At 41.0% G+C, this 21,563-nt stretch overlaps 2 protein-coding genes across 2 annotated transcripts in view; one reads left to right on the top strand and one right to left on the bottom strand.

Moving 5' to 3' along the window:
- Positions 1-1,837: 1,837 nt before the first annotated feature.
- Positions 1,838-7,593, top strand: stoml3a (stomatin (EPB72)-like 3a). The gene is made up of 7 exons (XM_030067067.1): positions 1,838-1,911; positions 2,520-2,622; positions 3,884-3,956; positions 4,170-4,252; positions 4,425-4,628; positions 5,375-5,509; positions 7,311-7,593. Exons 2-7 carry the CDS (start codon positions 2,542-2,544, stop codon positions 7,497-7,499), a joined length of 765 nt encoding a protein of 254 aa, XP_029922927.1. The 5' UTR covers positions 1,838-1,911; positions 2,520-2,541; the 3' UTR covers positions 7,500-7,593.
- Positions 7,594-10,818: 3,225 nt separating this feature from the next.
- mtus2b (microtubule associated tumor suppressor candidate 2b) overlaps positions 10,819-21,563 on the bottom strand; it is a 37,118-nt gene continuing 26,373 nt past the window's right edge. The window contains exons 9-16 of the mRNA XM_030066427.1: positions 16,348-16,414; positions 15,736-15,950; positions 14,569-14,674; positions 14,386-14,459; positions 14,179-14,277; positions 13,088-13,207; positions 12,729-12,826; positions 10,819-11,026 (exon numbers count right to left, since the gene is read on the bottom strand). Of these exons, the coding sequence (XP_029922287.1) occupies positions 10,819-11,026; positions 12,729-12,826; positions 13,088-13,207; positions 14,179-14,277; positions 14,386-14,459; positions 14,569-14,674; positions 15,736-15,950; positions 16,348-16,414 (987 nt within the window). The remainder of the gene's footprint in view (positions 11,027-12,728; positions 12,827-13,087; positions 13,208-14,178; positions 14,278-14,385; positions 14,460-14,568; positions 14,675-15,735; positions 15,951-16,347; positions 16,415-21,563) is intronic.

The following is a 21,563-nucleotide window of genomic DNA, read 5'->3' as shown; positions in this document are numbered from 1 at the left end:
ACCAATGCGCTTTTGGAAGAATGGTCAAAAATTCCTACAAACACTCTCCTCAACCTTGTGGACAGTCTTCCCAGAAGAGTTGAAGCTGTAATAGCTGCAAAAGGTGGACCGACATCATATTGAACTCTATGGGTTAGGAATGGGATGGCACTTCAGTTCATAGTATGAGTAAAGGCAGGTGAGCGAATACTTTTGGTAATATAGTGTAGTTTAGGATGTTGTGCATCCCTGGGAACAATCACTTTGGATCTTATTTAAACTGTTTGAGAAATATAGCTTTTGAAAAAAAAGTGGTTTTGTGGCACAACTTGCCCCCGGTGTGGGGTAAATTGTGCCATTAGAGAGAATACACTGGGGTAAATTGTGCCATTGATAATTGAAGTAAAACAGATCATTTTAATCTCACAAATGATAATGCTATATAAAACCAAAGCAAATTCAATACAAAATTATTTATTTAACATTTATTTATTATTTTAACAAGATCACAGGCCACTTTTCTAGAACAAGGCCGAGCGCCACATCAACACATACCCAGAACAAAATAAAAAGTCCAAAATGAGCACCTGCAAATCATCTTTATCTGAATCTGAATAGTTTTAGTGATCAAAGGTAAGAAGACAATGTACAATAACAATAAAATACAATAAAGTAATATATAGTATATAATCACAAGTTGTGCCACTGGCACAATTTACCCCAGGCCCTTTGGCACAAATTACCCCAAGCCCACCATTTTGAAAAAAAAAATGCATCCCCCAGCTGTTTTGAGCTAACATCATGCTAACTGTATAGACTCATGGTGTAGCTTACTAAAGTACTAAAACCTGTGTGAACTGTTTTCAGAGTTTTCTATAATTGTTCAAACACAGCAATCAAAAAACCTTGATCATAGAAATTTTACTTTGGAGGGCAAAAAAATGTTTTTTGAACTGAAATGTGCTTTCCTCTCAAGCCATGTGTCTCCCTTCTTTGCAGGATGAGTGAAATCGATGCCTCTTCAAAAATATGTGGTCACATGACCAACTTCTTCTATGGTTTTCTAGATAACAGGGGTGGCACTACTTGCCCCTTGGCACAAATTACCCCACTCTCCCCTGTGTATCTCTCTCTCTCTCTCTCTCTCTCACACACACACACACACACACACACACACACACGCACACTCATCTCTTTCAGCCCAGCCCTCTCCTCCTCTCCTTCTCTCCTCCTCTCCTCCCTCTCTCATGTGTTGTATAAACTAAACTAAACTCTCTCATGTTTGTATTGTACCTAATACCCTAATAAACCCTAATAAATGTTAGATGCCACACATTCAATATTATGTTTAATTCAGCAAAGATATAATTAAGTCACAACACCAAAGTCTCATGTTACCATATTACACATTTAAAATGCAGACAAAATTCGAGTAAAAGGCAGGGCAGACCGGACACATGATCACCATCACGTTGTGCTTGTGGCGGCGATCATGTTTCGCCTGGTTTCAAGATACCATCTATTGTTTATTCATAAACTATTCTCAACAGGTGGCTGACTCATGGATTTAGATATAAGGGTATAAGGGAAAAACACAAAGTCTCAGCATCAGGCTTTTTGAGAGCAGATTGATTGGCAAGTAGTTTAGCAGCTGGTTAGTCCCTGTGTGTTATCTGTTGCCAGCCACAAGGTAAAGGTAAGGAGCATTCAGCTGAGAGTGTGTGAGTGTGTGTGTCACAGGCTCATGGGCAGCAACAGGTGATGAGGAAGTGGGATAGGCCACACCCCACTGGGAGGGAGACCAGGCAGGTAAACAAGTCCCTCGCTCCATCATACCTGCAGCTCACTCAGTGATGATCTCAACCACCAGCAGCACCGCAGAGATGGTTACTCAGAGTAAAATTCAGATCAGCGCCCCAGACAACATAGAAGGTATGTAAATGCTTTTTTTTTTTTTTTTTTTTTTTTAATAAACACTTTTCATTTTTTTAAAGTCATTATTCAACTTTGACTATCATAAATTATTATGAGGAACTTGTAAAGATCTTCTCATGCAGTTTACATTTTTTAATTTTTTTTTTTTTTTTATTACTTTTACTATTCTTCAATCACAGTTTGAGGATTTTGATGGGAAATATTCAACAGTTTTACAACACAGCTGCAGCTCAAAAGTATCCGTTTAAGTGTAACATATTTTAGCATCAGTAATGTTACTTTTTATCTTTTTTTCCTGTGTAATCAATAACAAAACAAAATGAATATTTGGAATAATCTACCCTCCTATAGGGAGTTGTTACATCATCGGTAGTAACTGAGAGGTATAGATCAAGTTCACTGCCTGGGCGGCTTTGTGGCACACCCAGAAACGTGTCTTCCCATTGGATTTGTGCATATCGCGTTTTAATGTAGCTGTTTTCTGATCAGAACTGCTACATTAGGACTGATGAGATGGGAGGGAATCATTTAAATGTTTTCCACTGTGTAGCAGAGAAATATGCAAAAGCCATGCTGTGCTAAAGTGATGTGTCCCTCCTCTACAGATAAGTCATCGGGGAGGCTGGGATGTTGCGGCTGGCTGCTGGTCGTCATATCCCTGATTTTTGTTACAGTGACCTTCCCCCTCACAATATTTTGTGTCTTAAGGTAGAGTATCATCACAGCCATGTCTGATCGTCAAGTGATTTGCGTCTGATTGGTGTGGGGGTTTGATGCTAATGAAGCTAACGATCTGACCATGTCCATGCCCAACCAATTCCAAAACAAATACAACGATTTGGTAACTTAGAATACACAAAACCCAGTGATCCCCCCTTTGACAGTTGTTCTTGCCTCTCCAACTGCATTTTTACCCACAAGTAATATTAAAACTCTCCATTAGTCTGTATCAAATGGGTGAGCAGCCTTTTTTTGTTGTTTTGCCATCTCTGAGTGGCGTAGCAGCTCTTTAAAGGACTTTGAACTTTGAAATACAAAAACTAAACTTGTATCATCTTGACACACGTGGGCAGCTTTAGAGCAATGTGCCAGGCCAGTATTAAATAACATCGCTATAACCTGCCTTTTTCAATCATAATGTAGGCCTGAATCCTTGTAACAGTAACCGGTCCTATCCATAAGTGAGCAACAATGATCTAAATTATTTACTCCTGGTGTTCATTGTTTACATCTTCCATTGGAAAATGTCATTAGTCCAGCTTCTTGACATCTCAGCAGACACATACTCACCATCCAAACAAAAACACATGGTAAATACGAGTTGGTCATACCATGTACCCTTTTTGTAAATTTGTGAGTTGACAAAGATCACCTGAATGCAGCATAGCATCAGGTACCCATGTTGTTTGTATCATATTCTTCCAGCATGCCATGAACATGGAGTGTGACATGTTACAAATGCCAATATTAACAATAAAGTGTTCAAAATATTCCAAAATAAGGGTTGGAAAATGTCTTTTGGGGAATGAAATGCATGTTTATCAGGACAGACACCATGTGTGTTTTGGTGGGACATTTTGAACGTAGAGAAGTGGAATGTGTTTATAAGGAAAACTACATGAGGAAACTTTAAGGCAGGATGTCCCACAGCAGCTACAACAGCAGAGAGTCTGGGACACATTACTCCTTAAACATGTTACAGCTGTTAGTACTACTATTAAAGACAATAATCATATACAAAAAAGCATAGGTGTACAATCAAATAAATGAATAAAAAATGTGCCAAGATCATATCAGAGGGGGATAATACTAATTAGCCAGTATCTGATATTTAGTGAAAGTCAAGCACTGGCAAACTTATAAATTGATCTATCTATCTATCTAACCCTAATATCAATAATTGCAATGATTTTTTTTTCATGGTCCTTCTGATGCTCTGTTTGTGACGGCCTCTTTCTCTACCATCTAGATAGTCAACGAGTATGAGCGGGCTGTCATTTTTAGGCTTGGTCGTATCGTGGACAAGAAACCCAAAGGACCAGGTGCGTCCCTGCTTTGTGTGCTGTAGTGTGCGGCGAGGCGTTCCTGTCCAGAAACTGGCTGGAGAACCTCCGCTCAGAAACCAAATACAACTATTTACCTCTCACATGTATGGTGAAAACTCTGTAGGACTCAAATAGCACTTCCTGCGTTAAATTCGATTCTCAAAAGACTTGGATGGATTCAATGAATGTGGGCATTTATCTTCTTTGTAGGACTTTTTTTCGTGCTGCCCTGCACTGATACGTTCACGAAAGTGGATTTGAGAACCATATCATTTGATATCCCTCCGCAAGAGGTAAACTTTTCTCTCTCTCTCTGTTTTCATGATGCATCGGAAACCTGAGAACTCTATTTGAGTCTCTCCAAACCCTCTGTGACTGTGGCTAGAGTGTGTCTGTGTCTTAACATTTTTCTGGGCCATCGCACCAGTGAAAGGATCACGGTAACAGGTGTTTTCCCCTCCGCAGATTCTTACCAGAGATTCAGTGACAGTGTCTGTGGATGGCGTGGTGTACTTCAGGGTACAGTGCCCCATCTCAGCCGTGGCCAACGTGTCCAACGCCCCCTCGTCGACACGCCTGCTGGCACAGACCACCCTGAGGAATGTGCTCGGCACCAAGAACCTCGCAGAGCTGTTATCTGACAGGGAGGGCATTTCACGCAGCATGCAGGTGTGTTTTGTTGTAAGGTTTATGAGGGGGTCAAGGAATGCAGAATGGGCAAAACTTACTTTTAGCACATTCGGAAAGCTTTTGAAGAAATGGATAACCTCGAAATGATAGAAACTCCATCAAAGCTTGCAAGATCACCAAACACAAAGCCAGGGGTTACAGCTCTGCTTTCCCCCCACACTTTACAAATTTACAATAACAGGACCATCTTTTTTACAGCTCCGCAAAGCTTTAAATGTTCATCAAATCTAAATACATAAATACATACATAAATAAAAAAAAACTCACAGTTTAGCTGATAACATAGTCATTAGCTAATCGTCCCAGGGTCCACATAAAACCCATGTCAGTGTAAGACAATAAAAAATAAAATACGACAATAACATAAAAAACAAAGTGGTTTGTAGTCAAATAATTACACTCAGTCCAGTATCTCCTTTATTTTACTCACTGAGAACGCTCTGGTTTAGTGCAGCCTCGAGCACTCAGGTGGAAGACTCTGCTTGTTTGGTTTGTCAGGTTTGTGACTGTCAGCACCTTTTAGACTCAGTGATGCATCAGGTCTGATGTAGATTTTAATTTTACTTTGGAGCCATGAAAAGATGGCGCCAAAAACTTTAAGATATACTTTAAGAAGGATGAAGACGGCTTCCCGTGACTAGAATGTTCTTTCTGAAACTGCCGCTTTAAAAAAAAAAGATGGCCTTACATGACCCAAATGCTTGGTGTTCAAATTTTACCGGCAGGAATCCCTGGATGAAGCCACGGATCCATGGGGGATCAGAGTGGAGCGTGTGGAGATCAAGGATGTGAAGCTGCCTCACCAGCTGCAGAGGGCCATGGCAGCTGAGGCGGAGGCCAGTCGAGAGGCCAGGGCTAAGGTGAGGAGGGCAGCTGGGGATTAAACACTGGATCAATAACGCCTGAAGGCTGATGACTGTGCCCCAGCCGATGGTCTGCTGAGAAGACCTGAGGAGGGATTGCACTCCATTCCTTCCCTCATGCACAATATCTGTGCCTCTGCGGGCCTGTTTTGGATGAAACTTGGTTGAATGCTGAATTTTGACACTGGAGTTTGGCATTTTCAATGTAAACCTGGCTGGCTCACCAACAGTGCCACTAACAGACGGTTGTGTCTAGTTGATAACCGTATATTTGCGAAACTCTCTCTCTTACATGTGATTCAGCAGAGTAAAACTTGACTCTGCCTGCACTAACCATGGAAGATTATACCGGGAGCTGCTTCAAAATACAGTGGTGTAAAAACGTTTTCGGACACCCCATGCATTTGTGAAATATTGCATTAAGAATCACTCTTAGGTCTTCAAGTGCAATTTCTTTTAGTACAGTCACAGCCAAAATACTAAACAAATCCTAAAAAAGCCATTAAAAACTTAAAATTCATTGGTTCCGTAAAAATACATAAGAAATTCTGAGTATTGGGTCATTTTGGTACCAGTGATGAAGGTCGTTCTTTTTATTAAAAGACACAATTTTTGTTGCCAAGCTTCGTGTCTATATAAAGCAGCACATCTGAAAGTTCTTCAGACACAAAAATGGCTAAAACAAGGAGCCTAATGCAGGAAACACGCCTGAAGATAAAGATTCTCAGCCAGGAAGGGTACAGCTGCTGCCAGATAGCCAGGAAGTGCAGATGCAGTCCTTCAGCAGTTGGATCCACTCTGCAGAAATACAGACGAACCAACAGCTTGGAAGACAAACCAAGATCTGGGCGTCCAAGGGTTTCTTCAGCAAGAAACGACCGCATCCTGATCCGCATGTGCAGGTTAAACCGCCGAATGACATCACAGGAGCTTCAGCAGCAGTGGTCAAACCAAACTGGTGTCCAGTGTTCCACCTGCACTGTATGTGACCGACTTTTAGATCATGGCTTAAGGTCCTACAAGGCCATCAAGAAGCCCCTGATCAATGAGAGACAGAGGTCAGCCCGGCGTCGTCGGCCCAGGCACACAAGAACTGGACAGCCAGGAACTGGAAGAAGATTCTGTGGTCAGAAGAATTTGTCAAGAATTTAGTTTTGTTAGTTTTTCGTGTAAACAATGAACAAAAAAATATAATTTGTATTTGTTTGTATCTGTCTAATGTTGCCACACCTTTTGAAACACAAAAAAGATTTTTCCACAAATATTTCATGATAACATTTGAGATTGTGAAAATTTTAAGGGTGTCCGAAAACTTTTTTCCACCACTGTATTCTTGTCTCGCTGAGTTTGTAGGGTTATTGCTTAAGGTTAGGGTTAGCGCAGTACACAAGGACAAACAAAGCCCACAATGAAGAAACAACATGTGAAAAATTCCCAAAGGGGTTTTGCAAATCTAGACACGACCCCAACAGGCCAACAGGGCACCAAGCTTTTTTTTTTTTTTTTTCAATATCACAGACACTGCCTGGTCAAATCTGATCAACTTGTTGGGGAATGATGTGTTTGTGTTTTTACGCTGATATGAAACCAACTGGCTCATCACTGTGCCACCAGCAGGCCAAAAAGTCCCCAAGCCACAATAAGCAGCAATGCCTCAGACACAGCAAAATAAATCAATGCATGAATAAATAATTACACCCAGGGCAACTTCAACCAATCACGGGAGATAAATGACAAATCGTACATCATCTCAGAATGCCAGTCGAAGTGAGCAGTGTGTGTGTGTGTGTGTTTGTAGGTTATTGCTGCTGAGGGAGAGATGAAGGCCTCCAGGGCGCTGAAAGAAGCCTCTCTGGTGATTGCTGAGTCACCCTCTGCTCTGCAGCTGCGTTACCTGCAGACCCTCAGCACCATCGCAACGGAGAAGAACTCCACCATCGTCTTCCCTCTGCCGATAGACATCATGCAGAGCTTTATCAAGGGATGACTTCATCGGATGGCGTGTCCTGCACTCTAAAAGCTGAATTAAGTCTGAATTTCAATGTTATTTAGATTCAGTTGTATCTTGATTTTTTTTTTTAAACTGCACTTGCACTGCATACAGATTTTTCTACTTTTAATGTGACAGAGCGCTCTTTCCATTGCCCTATTTATAACAATGGCAAATGTTTAACGGTGTAATAACGGCATTCAGGTATATTCAGTGGTATATCCCAACCAAACAGAACTTTTGCGCACACTTATTTTCTTCCTGTGATTTAATACTTAAATCCAAAGTGCAACATATACGGTACAGACATTAGTGTCTCATCACTGACCACAATATTTTAATCAACTAAGCTACAGTCGCAGTTGCAAAAACAAAGAAACAAACAAAAAAACCAAAAAAAGACAAGACATGAAAAACAAACAAAAACAAAGACATTAAAAAGACTTTAAAAAGACATGCTTTCATATGAACTTATCCAGAGCATAATGATTTCGCTGAAATACTGAATACAATCTTACAACGCAAGTCCCGTAAACAATCAACAGAAGTATCAACAGCCACGTGATACATCGACCGTCTTTGACACTGGATTTACTGTAAACAAAACCTACTCTTCTAGTGTCGAACAAACATTCAGTAAATGAATACAAGGTCATGTCCACAGGACACAGAGGCGATCAGTGCAGTTGGAGTACCTGATAGAAAGTCAATATCATTTCCACGACCTGTCAGTATACACAGTACAACCCACCGGTGACCACGGTTAAGCATTGAGCTCGGCGTCCAAAGACAGCACATGCGACTCCACGACAGCAAAAATCTTTGTTTCAGCAGATTTCAAGACTGAGTTTCTTGGGAGAAGAGATTCTTCATTATATATCAGTTAATAAAGCGATATTTCTCTAATCTATTTGTTTCTTCTTATCGTCACTGACTGCACTATGCTCTTTAAAATGCTCTAAAATATTCTGTGTGTCCAAATACATGGGAGTAATTTGACCCAAGGGAATGGATATTTGCGGCAAAACAGACAATTAAGCTGAGAGGTTATGTAAACATGAGCCAAAATTAAAACATATACATATAAATAAAATAAAACACAGTTATTAAGAAATAAATAAAAAGCTATGGCAGTTGCTTCCCCTTGATGAGTCATAATTCTCCTCAAGACCTGAGTTTATTCTCTACTGTGAGAAATGAGGTAACAGCTTGCACGATTTCATGGTTGTCACGTTGGCGCATTTCATTCGGTGTCAATTATTCATCGAATTTTGGATTTTTTTTTTTTTTTTTGACAGGAATTTCCCTAAAAGTCAAATGGAGATACAAATGGAGCGTGTGAGGTTGGAAGCCACGTATGAGGTTGTCTGTGGTGAGGTTCAAACCCCTTCCGATAACGTATGATACAACTCAGTTAGCCAGCAATGCAAACAGCTTCAACCAGCTGCTAAAAAGAGATGGTAAGGTACACTTAAAGAAGTTAGCATGAGGAGGAAAAAAAAAAAAGAGTATCACGTTGTTTAAAGGAACAGTTCACCCAAAATACAAAAAAAAGCTATTTTCCTACTTACTCCTTTTGTAATCGGTCTGCTGTGAATTCATCCTCTTTAAGAGAGGACAGAGACAGTTTGCTGACGTTTCCACGCAGGAAATAGTTCCCAATGAAACTCTTTACTCCCAAGGACTGTGGATTATCCTGGGCATCTGTGTCATTGTTTTTTGGAAGGAGGTGTTGCTGCTGAATTTTTCACATGCTGACTGGAAATCTTGCCAAACCACGCAAAAACTGGACGGATGGATTGGACTGCAGTTAAGTGGAAGATTTTTAAACTGTATTTTGGGTGAACTGTTCCTTTAAGCTATATCCTTGCGTTATGACATTCTTAAAGGACTTTCCCCAGAGATCAGCCCCTTTATTTTCCATATGCTTGTGAATGCCAATTGTTCTAGGCAATTTTATTTCACAAGGTTTACACACAACACATCAGTGCCTAGATCCTTTGCAGCTAATTTTGCATTTTAAATTGCATTACAGTAAAAATGTACTATTTGGAGGTTTCATTATATCAAACACCTTTTTGTGAGAAATACTAATAAATTAGCTTGCACTCTTAAAATGGTTTTGTTGATTTTAAGCGGGCTGCAGGTGAGGGGAATCCTCCAGAATGAGGTGAGAAGTTGTGTCTGTCCGTAACACTACAGCTATGGTACATGATGAACTATGACTGGGTGAGCTGACCCTTGGGGGTTTATTCTAAAAGATCCTGGACGTTTTTTTTTTGTTACAAATGAGAGGTAATTTGTGTTGTCCATGCGCTTTGAAAAAAGTTGTTAACCTTGAGCTGAACAGTTTGTCCCTTTCCACTCCATACCCTAATGCTGCAATTGGAAGACAGTACATGCTATACAGAGAGCAAAAATGTTGAGATACATGTACAGTAATTACAAATGAACATCAATATTACAGTAACATTACATTGGCAGTTCAGTGGTTTTCTGAGTTATGTCGTTGTAACCATACATGTCAGAGCTGCTGGGATGGCGAGCTGCTTGAGGAGAAACGTAGGATGAGTGGGAATGGCTGAGGTTAGATGGCCAGGTAGTCACCGATCCAAACTTGAAGTCCACACGAGAAGGTAAACATGCCCCGGAGAAGAATCCAGACTTTGACGTCGAGCTACGGTTAGGTAGTTTGTTTTGCGATGTGACTCAAAGCCTCGCCTGTGCCTTGAAAGACAATGCTGGTGGGAGAAAATGGATGGCAAAGGCGCTTCTTGTGTTCGTCGTTGCACTTTTTGATGTTTCCTATGTCTCATACATCCATCATCCTGAGCACTGGGCGAGGAGGTGGAGATGGAGATGGAGGCGAAAACATGGAAACGAGGCACCGTGACTCTGATCCTGCTCTCTGATGAAGTCTACTATGACCAAGTCTTGTCATCTACTGCGGTATCTCGGTGTGTCTGCTTGCTTTGTGGGGCATTACCGTAGAAAAGGACACATAGCGTGGAGAGAATCCCATCTGAATGGAAAAAAAAGGGGTTTGAAACCACAGGCTTGATCACAATAATACAATTTTTAGGCCAAGAGATAAAACTCCCTGTGGGTTTGATTTTGGAAATGCATCACATGAGCGAGGGGCACTTTCCAAGTAACTAATTTGTGTCTCGTCACCTATGTAGTGTCATGTTGTACACTGTTTACGGAAAGGAACATTCAACACAGAGTTAAAAAAAAAGGAGCTTCCAAGTTGTTGTTTTTTTATCATATGGCAGATAAAAGATAAAAGAAAAGTGTCAAGAGATTCCAGTGAGTCTCATTGATGGTAGGAGTGCGGGCGTGCAGGGGAGCTTGTTCCCGACGAGGAGCGGTGGATGGGGGAGGAGGTGGGGGACATGCGAGGGCTCAGCTCGCCGGTCTGGAGTCGCCACAGCAGTTCCTCGTTGGTGCGACTCAGCCGCTTCTTCTCATTGCTCTCCTTTTCCACGTGCACTTGCAAGTTGGCGTTCTCCTCAGACAGTTGCCTGTGGAGGAAGAGGGAAGACGTTAAAGCACACTGCAGCGACCTGACCCTAACCCTAACCCTAACCCTAACCCTAACCTGCTAGTGCTGCAGTCCTTTTCCAAGACAGAGGCCAAACATGTGCAGCCTCTGTGCATACCAGTGATTCTGCCTGATAAAACAAGAAAAGGAAATGTGGACACCCCGAAATATGTATTTGCCAGTTGCAAAATACTGATCCCCCTGCAGTAGTTAATGTTACTGCAGTGATAATCGATGTTTGTCAGGATATAAAATTATCACAGGGACGTTTTGACAGATTTAAAGTCATGTGATACTGAGCATTGAGGAGAAATTCACCCGAACACACTGAAAGTCTATAAACAGCTGGTTTGTTTCTGGATGTTTCCAAGCATGTACACTACTCACAAAAAGTTAGGGATATTTGGCTTTTGGGTGAAATTTATGGAAAATGTAAAAAGTTCACGCTACAGTGATATTATATCATGAAAGTAGGGCATTTAAGTAGAAGCATACACTGGTGATTTCCCAGCAGCCGTTCCCTAATGATGCGACCTCGATGAGCTGGAGCATCAAACACCTGATGTGAATTTTGCCGTTAAACTCCTTGTTAGAGAACAGCAACTTGTGCAAAAAGTACTGAAACACTGAACAGTTGGACATGTGCATTCAAAAGTTTACAGAAGGTCACATTAAGTTCACCTGTAAAGGTTATAATGCATTTTAGGTTCATCCTGAAATTTCACCCGAAAGCTGAATATCCCTAACTTTTTGTGAGTAGTGTATATTTCCAGCACCGGTATAATAAAGTTTGATTGTTTCACTTATGTCTCAGATTATCAATGATATGAATTAGGTTTAGGTGATAGTCACCCAGAATAAAAGGGCAAGGGCTTCTTTAGATCCATACAAATCCATCATAGAAGAGGCAAAGACACCAATGTCTCCACTGAAAGCGGCCGCATCAGACCGGAAAGCAATGCAGTCACATGGCATTTCGCATTTTTAGGGACACAATTCATTTTTTCTCTATTGAAAAAAAAAAACAAAAAAAAAAAACGGCCAAAGTCATCCTGGTAAATGCAGGAAACGGTCACAGCAGAGGAAAAGAACTCCTGAAATGCATTGCACATGACATTTTGATTATATTTAAGAGAGTAAAAGTGTCTTAGGAGTGGATTTTTCGATTAAAAGTAGTACTGTGTTGACATAACTCCTGATAACTGAAACCTTTGGCTTTATAAATCTCGCCTAAGTTTCCCATTGAGGATTCCATCTTGATGGGCCGCTCTGTGGCATTCGTTCATTTTCCAAACGGCTTATCTGTGAGAGTCACGTATGGCATTTGTTCTTCAAACAGGAAGCAGGAATTTCCTATTTATCTCTGGAATGCAGCCCGAGTTCTTAAAGGTTGCATACTTGTAGGATTTCACGGGTTTGACGCTAGCCAAATGCAACAGGAACACTGACATTTGTCTGCAATGTAAAAATGATGCATCACGAAAATAATAAGCAGAGGAGCTGTAAAATATTGCAAAAATACTAAAAAAAAAAGGCAAATTGTTTTACCTGCAGAACTTCAGACTTTTAGCTGTTCTCTTAGGGCTTTGAATTTTCAGCATGCCTGATAAAATCACCTAAATTCACATTTGGTTTGAGCTGGATTGAGATTAAATCTCCAGCGGTGTTTAAGCAGAGCTGACCTGGACACGGCGAGGTTCTTGTCTATTCTGGCCTTCAGGTCCTCGTTCTGCTGCTGAAGCACTTGGACCCTCTCCTCCAGGTACACGTTCTTTTCAGCCTGCTCAAAAACACAGGGGAATAAAGTGCACCACATTAAATTCTTCATATGATCTGTTCATTCAAAACTAGTGAAAAACCGGACGGACAGTTGATCCAAACAATATCGGCTTACAAAATGTAGACATTTCACGCTGCGCTGCTTTCTTACTCATTTTTAGAGTCCTCTGTATTATATCTTATACATACATTTTTTATTTATACTTAATTTTTTTGCACACTGAGCATTTGTTTTAAATGGAAGCAGCAATTTGGAGCCTACCATTTTCTCCAGTTCTGAGATCTTCAACTCCTGCTGATGGATTTGTTGATTCTTCATCTCCAGAACTTCTTTCAGGCTCTTCAGGTCTTCCTCGATATGCTGATACGGCGCCAGAGCGTCCTGTGGACAGCAGACGCCGGCAATAGCCAGCAATGCATTTGTGAGTTTGACCACAGCAACAAACGTATTAGTCCAGTAATTTTAGGCCAAAATTGGGGTCAACCTAGGACAAATTGCAAGAGAAGCAAACTCAACTGATTTTGTATCCTCAGTTTGTCCTGAGTGAGGGAAAAAAAATCCCAAGAAATCCCATTGGTGGAAAGTTTTGAAAAACACCTTTTTATGACTACATATTACCAAAAAACACTGTTTTTAACACACAGGGGAAAGGGGTTAAAAATTTTACTTTCAGATATCACTATAAAAATTCACAAGTTGATTACACACACAAAGACAAGAAAAAAAGTCAATTACAAGTTCTTTGAATTATTCTGTTTACACATGCATATTGCACATTATCTGATTTGATATGCGCTAATAAGGAATATAAGGAATAAATGCCAGAACAGACATTTAAACAGTGAATTAAAAGGTTACTATATATATAGTAACCTTTTAATTCACTGTTATATAGTAACCTTTTAATTCAAGGTTACTAAATATATAGTAACCTTTTAATTCACTATTTAAATATCTGTTCTGGCATTTATTCCTTATATTTCTCATTAGCGCATATCAAATCAGATCATGTGTGATGTGTAAACAGAATAATTCAAAGAACTTGTAATTGACTTTTTTTCTTGTCTTTGTGTGTGCAATCAACTTGTGAATTTTTATAGTGATACCTGAAAGTAAAATGTTGAACCCCTTTCCCCTGTGTGTTAAAAACAGTGTTTTTTGGTAATATGTGATCATAAATAGGTGATTTTCAAAACTTTGGGATTTCTTGGGACTTTTTTCCCCTCACTCAGGACAAACTGAGGATACAAAATCAGTTGAGTTTGCTTCTCTTGCAATTTGTCGTAGGTTTTTTCATAAAATGACTGGACTATATTGTACGCGGCCGATCACGGGACAGAGCTGCACATTACCACGATCTGTTCGTCGGTGCTCTTGCGCAGAGCCTCCTCGAAGCGCTTGGCTCGGTCCCGCAGGCTTCGATTCTGGAATGTCAGCGTGTCCACCTGATCCTGATCACCAAGCAAGACATTTAACATATATATAACAATGTATAATACAGCTTATTTGTAAAAAAACAAACAAAAAAAAACCCAGAACCACCAAGGAGCGTTGTTTACCTGCAGTGACAGTCTGAGCTTCTCAAACTCCTCCTCTAGAGACTTCCTCTGCTGTTCGTGGGCCATCTTCAAGTCTGGCACGAAAAAAACAACAATAAAACAAAACAACAGGAGAAAGTTAGTTCTTTTCCCGGCCTGGTGCAGCGCTCGTCTGTACGGCAGAGTGTTAAACGCGGGGCTTACTCTTCACAGTCCTGGCGTGCTCCTCTTGCAGCGTGGCCAGTGTGTCATTGTGAGCCGTCTCCATCTCCATTAGGGATGCCTCATGGTTCTCACTCATATCCTCAATCTGGGCCAAGAGGGATTCAATAATGAAATAAAAAATGTGGTGCAATTATTCTTAATTTATTTATGCTCCTATTATCTTTTCTGCTTTTTTGTTTGTTTGTTTATTTGTTTGTTTTTTTCTATTGTTTTTTCTACTTGTTCCTGTATTCTGCTTGCTGTTTCAGGATATTAACTCAGGGCATACATCTAACAATTGTGGAAAATATATTACTGTCAATTTTTCTTTTTTTTTTTTTTTTTGAGAAAACCAATACAGTTTGCATTGTTAATTTCTACTGTAACAGATATTACTGTATATTTTTGTATACGTACCTGTCCTGATTTGGGCCTGTAAACTTTGAAATTGAACTATTGATACATGTATGCCCTGGAAAATCTCAATAAACAAAAATGAGAAGAAAAAAAAAAATAATAATTGTGGTGCAATGACATACATGTTTGTGCACTTTTGTGTCTGATGGGGCGACAACATTTTTGGAATGAAGCTGGAGCTTATATTCTTCCTATATTCCATGTATTTAAATTGGTTTAAATAAATGGAATGCTGGCACTGTAAAAACTCTTGACGTGAAAACAGTACTAATGAAATTCCTGTGGGTGTGTTACACTGCAAAAAGTCAAAATCTTACCAAGATTATTTGTCTTATTTCAAGTAAAAATGCCTTATTTCTAGTCAAAATATCTCATTACACTTAAAATAAGACATGATCAGCTCAGAAATAACTTGTTTTTAGACAATTTTCACTTGTTTCAAGTGAAAATTTACTTGAAACAAGTGAAAATTAGCTTGAAACAAGAAACAAATTTTGCCAATGAAACAAGCAAATTTTCACTTGTTCACTTGTGTCACAAGTAAAAATTTGCTTGTTCCATTGGCAAAATTTGTTTCTTTTTTTTTTTTTTTTACTTGAAATAAGACAAATAATCTTGGTAAGATTTTGACTTTTTGCAGTGTAGCAGCTTTTAAAGGCAGAGTGACTGTGTACATTTTACAGACTTCCACCACCGGAGCGGTTCAGTGAAATCATTTCCTCACTTCTCTGATATGGAGGAGACACACACCTGCTCCTGCTGCTTGATACGTAACTCCTTCAGTTCTGCGCGCTGTTGGGCCTGCAGGCGCTCGCGCTCGGCTGTGTGCTGAGCCCTCAGCTGCTCCTCCAGGGCTCCCAGCTCGCTCTGCTGCTGCGCCCGCAGTCCCTGCAGCTCAGCCTCGAAACGCCGTTCCAGTTCCTCCTTGTCCTGCTGCAGATGCTCCCAGCGTGCAACACTGAAAGCTGGACCACAAGGTAGAGCTGCGGTTTGCTTCACAAGAGCCAAATTTGGGTCATGTACTGCACCAATTACAGAGGAAACATCTCGGTGTCAAGAAGATACACCAAAGTGAGCGGTCTGTCTTCCACCCACAAGCTCTTTGAAAGCGGAGGTATAAACTCACAGTGCAAGTCAGCCAATTTGTGGAGGAGTTTGTCGGGGCAATATTTTTATACTGTGCAACTGTGTGTGTTATGACCTCAGACGAAATCCATCGGCAAAACGCACTCTCAGGGCATATTTGTGTCTCCCTTCCTTTGTGGCAACACACTGTATAATACATGACATGCAAGCCGAGAGTGACTCACTGCCTTCCCTTCTCCCTATGGTGCAATATCCGTCATGCTGTATCCCACTTACCCACTTCATCCCTGATTCTGGCGAGCTCCAGGGACAGTTCCCTCTCCTTCACAATGGCACTCTCGCTCTGAAATGGAAACACACACACATGGCACTGAAGGTCTGAGAACAGCGTAAGTGGAACACTTAAAAACACCGCACTGGAACATGACTGCCGTGACAGCCCGGGCTGCTGCGGCCGTTATGAAATATTAGCCGGCAGCTGATGAGCACGATTAATCGTCAGACAAACAGTCATGGTAAACAATGTGTCTTTTTCAAACTAATATTGCAGCATAAGCTTATTATCGCTGATAAACACACATTTAAGGCAAATTAGTTTATTGGTAATGAACATTGACAAGAATGGCTGACATTAAATGGATTTAGACAATTTTTTTTTCTTTTCCTTCCTTTCCTTTAAACAAAAGATCATTGCAAAGCTTTATATTGCAGCTCATCATATTATATACCATTATCCCTCATCTATGCACATTGTATACATCGATGCACACTGGTTTTATTGGTTTTTTGCACATTGTTTTTTTGCACATTGGGTACTTAGATCTTTAGATCTCGAGGGTCATCTTTTATTCTTTATTTTTGATTTACTTATTCTTTATTTTTGATTTACTTAATCTTGTACTCTGTGGATACTGCTGAAAACTGTGAATTTCCTTCGGGATGAATAAAGTATCTATCTATCTATCTATCTATCTATCTATCTATTAGTTTGGCCTTACTGCATCCCACAGTCCCTCTCGCCCCACATCAAGGCCAATATAACTAACAGGTCACAATAATAAAACAAGCAAAAACAAGTTTCTCTCACTGTGCCTGCAGATGGCCATACTCCATCCAAGTATTCATTTTTCCACTTTAAATATAAATATATAATACATATTAGTCTCTGGCCCAGTCTACGTCTTTGGTAGTTAGCGAGGTCACAGAGGCCACTTGGTGTCAGTAAACATTAGAGTATGCGCTGCGTGCTCCAGTAATTACACATGATCTCGTATTATTAAAGCAGCGAAACAGCAAAAGACAGGTAGGACACTAGGAAATGTGTATGAACGTGACAGTTTGTGAAATCAAATGATTATGCGACTTAATTGCCCGCACTTCCAACAATCATGACCATTCGACTGCACAGTAACTGGCAACCGGCGCTACAGCTGAAGGAAAAGACGCAGCAAAATGCAGCTTAGTGAAAAGGAGGAAGGAGTTTCAAAGCCGTCTTCAAACCAGAATTAAAACTAAATATTCTTTTGGTGTGCTGTTCCCTGATGGCAGCCAATGCACGGCTACAGCAGATCGCAGATGTTTTTTAAGATGCTGATTTGCACTCGCCCTGACGTCAAGGCTTGTTAAACGTTTGCTTAAAGAAAGTCAAAGAATTCCTTCTTTCTTCACTGAGCAGCAGCTTCAAACCGAAAAGCACCTTCAACAAATGCATCCACTGATGAACCTCGTATTCTCTAGATAGAGATACGCTGCAAAAACTCAAAATCTTAACAAGATTATTTGTCTTATTTCAAGTCAAAAATGTCTTATTCCTAGTCAAAATATCTCATTACACTTAAAATAAGACATGATCACCTCAGAAGTAACTTGTTTTTAGACAATTGTCTCTTGTTTCAAGTGAAAATTTGCTTGTTTCATTGGCAAAATTTGTTTCTTGTTTCTAGCTAATTTTCACTTATTTCAAGTGAATTTTCACTTTTTCCACTGGCAAATTTTGCCAATGAAACAAGCAAATTTTCACTTGTTTCAAGTGAATTTTCACTTGAAAGAAGGGGAAATTGTCTAAAAACAAGTTACTTCTGAGGTGATCATGTCTTATTTTAAGTGTGATGAGATATTTTGACTAGAAATAAGACATTTTTGACTTGAAATAAGACAAATAATCTTGGTAAGATTTTGCGTTTTTGCAGTGTAGACGATAGGTAGATTTGTCATGATGGATCTCCACTGCTAACAGGCAAAATGATTGACAGGAGAGGGGCGAGGGCCATGACTCAGCAATAAACGTGACAATTAATGGTTCAACAATATCCACTGGGGACTCTTCACGATGTCACCCCCTCAAAGCACTTCCTATCCACAGAGCGACACCTCAGCCTGGTCAATGGCTGCTGATCTCCACTCCAAAAGCATCCAATGCAAGGAGGAGGTTTGTCTTCCCTGTTGCTGAGAAATCGAGCATCAAAAGATCAAAAGTGCAAAAACCAAGCCTGACGAGAGGCACTTGAGAGAGAAAGAGAGAGAGCAGGTGAAATATGCATGAGGTGGTACATTGTGTGTGTGTGTAGGCGGCAATGATGTCACCCCTCTCAAAGGTCTTCCCTCTAACACTCTGTCATCAGGCGAGCTTGCAGTTACCTCACAGGGTGTTGGAGGGTTGTTTTTTTTTTTTTTTTTTTATCCCTGACTCCCCAGCTCCACCACTCCTCCTACCCATCATCATCCCCCACCGCCGCCCAGGCCTCCTAGTCTCCAGGGAGTAAATGTGGCATGCATCCTGATTTTTCCATCTGATACCCAGCCTTCACCAAGGCAACGTAATCCATTTTACTTCCAGGAAAAAAAGAATAAACACGAGCTGGGGATTCTCAAGGACATCGGCTGTGTCTAATAAATGAATTAATCTGCACCCACAAGCCCACACCTCCACACCTACCTAACTCATCGGCCCAGAGTCGGCGGTAAACAACTTACAATGTGCAGCAGCTTAATTGCATTAACTTGATCTGACAGGGGAACCAGAGTGAAGCCAAAAAAAAAAAAAAAAAAAAAAAAACAACGCACCCACCCTCACCACAAGCTGTAACTGTGAATTCTGTAAAGCAGACCACACAGAAATGCAGCAATATCAAATCAGCAGTGGGAATGTGCATGATACGTCTAGTAAAAGTGATGTCTTTACTCTGTGCAGCTGAGATCACGCATGCACTGCAGCGTAAATAACAATCATATGGACACAAGAACACGGCACAGTAGAAATAGCGTTATGCAATGGCACTGCAAACTCTAACAGAAGGAAGAAGGGACGGCGTGACAGAAAAAGGGGGAGAGAGGGAAAGCCTGCTTTGACTCAGCAATAATCACCCACAGCTAAACTCACTCACCGCTCGCTCACACACTCCGGCAGCTGGGGAACAAGTCAATATAATGCTCACACAGACACCCAATGACACACATGCGCGTTCACACGAGCAGAAGGAGTCCTCAAGACCGCGGCTGCCTTTACCGTGAGCTCCAGACAGCGCAGTCGGTGGAGAGGAAGCCTACAGCAGCAATGGCCCATACTAGGCTAGCAGACAGCATCCCGGAGCCTGCTGGGGAGGCAGCGCTGACAGATACTGGTGCCAGAGAGAGAAGACAGAGAGGAGATGGGGGGATGCAGAGAGAGAGAGGAGGAGGCGGAGGGAGCCGGGCAGAGGAAAGAGAGGGGAGGAGAGAAAGGGAGGACTGAAGCCTCACCTCGTTTCCTGGTGCGTCCGGCGTGATCCCTGCTGGAACAAAGACTGCCAGCCCCAGCCCAGATTTGCCTGCCTGTCCTCCCGTAAGCACCCACCCCTTCCTCCATCTCACACACACACACACGGCAGGGAGCAACACACACACACACACACACACACACTCATGCACTTTCCATGTTTGAAGACAGAATGGAAAAGAAGAGGATGGGGGAGGGAAATGATCAATAAGTTGCCAATTACCTGGTGTGACACGGCTGTGTGCAGGCTTTTCAACATGCACAGAGCCCACACACGCTCAGACACACACACACACACAATTTATTTTAAGGCAGCTCATTAACTTTCTAATTTCAACGCAGGCTGACTGATGTAACGGTGTCTCCGTATCAGTGTCAGCGATAAAGTGAAGTGCATAAAAACCAAACCGCAGAGCCCCAGTCAAAAACACATAAAGTCGACTGATGCCCTTTTTAAAGAATAGCCATCTGTTTGCACTATCATTTTTATATTTTTATTTAATTTCTACTTAATTAGGAACATCCCCTTGGGAATAAGAATCTATTTCAGGGGTGACTTGGCTGAGACACACTTTATAAAAAAAACCTACAGCAGAACAGGACAGTTTTTTTTCGCCTACATGTCATTAAACGTAGTGGCAATCTAATGACATTGTTTGAATTTTTTTTTTTTTTTAAAGCATTCATTAACATTCATTTGTTGAATTTCATATCATTCACTAAGCTATTCCAGGCAGTGGATGTAAAGTGAACAAAGGGCTCTTTTTTTTTTTTTTTTTTTTTTTCCAAACTCTCGCCTTATACATAAAACATGACATCATGGCATCAACCTGTCTCACAAACATTAATTAAACCTTTTAAAAGCCGATCAATACACCGAGCCGAGGCTTGACTCTCAGACACCGCCGGGGACGGAATCCAGTAAAACAAGAAGCCGTGTCTCCGTTATTCCCATCACGTCATTCACTGCAGGGACTATTATATCACTAAGTGGCTCATTCTGGGATGATGTCTGTGATGTACAACTGGGGATTAAAAGAGCGGCGGTGCTGGATTACAGGGTGGAGGGAGGCGGTTAAGAGAGGGAGGTGCTAGGTCTTGACAGAGCAAAGACTTTATTGGCCTTTCCAAGATATACTGGCACTGAAAAACATGTTGTATTCCACCAGAGAGGCTCAGGAAAATATATGGGAGAAAACCCTCATGGCTGTCCAAGATTTCTTTTAGTTTTCTTGTAAAAAGTAACAATTCCCCAGTAAAACCAATGAAATACAGCCAAATTTCAGACTGATTTGAGGTGGGGCATGATGATGGCGATTTATTAAATAACAGTAAGAATCCTTATTACTGGAACACCCTTTAATACAGTTATTTTATCACAATTAGTGTCCAAGAGAATTTACGGGAGACTTTCCAGCCGGAGTCCTATCTCTCCTTAGTCCTTATTTGCAGATACGTCCATTTGTTTCAAAATGCTCCGTGGGTCAGATCATAGCGGATACTGGGTCTGCAGTACGTCTAGCCATCAGTCACACTAACAGCATAGCCGGGCAGTCAGCTCTAATCTAATTCATCATCTACATCCGAGGACAAAGCCCATGGGTGGGGCCGGGAGACGGCTGAACGCGAATATGCAACGTTCACCGAGCCGTTAGGAAGAAATATGAGCAAAACACCAGGTAATCACGAGGGGATAAATACAGGTTTTACAAGCAAGAACACACTGAAGGAAACCAAC

Source organism: Myripristis murdjan, chromosome 13, assembly GCF_902150065.1.
Source record: "Myripristis murdjan chromosome 13, fMyrMur1.1, whole genome shotgun sequence".
In the NCBI taxonomy this organism is placed as follows: domain Eukaryota; kingdom Metazoa; phylum Chordata; class Actinopteri; order Holocentriformes; family Holocentridae; genus Myripristis; species Myripristis murdjan.
This window is presented reverse-complemented; position numbering and strand designations above follow the sequence as displayed.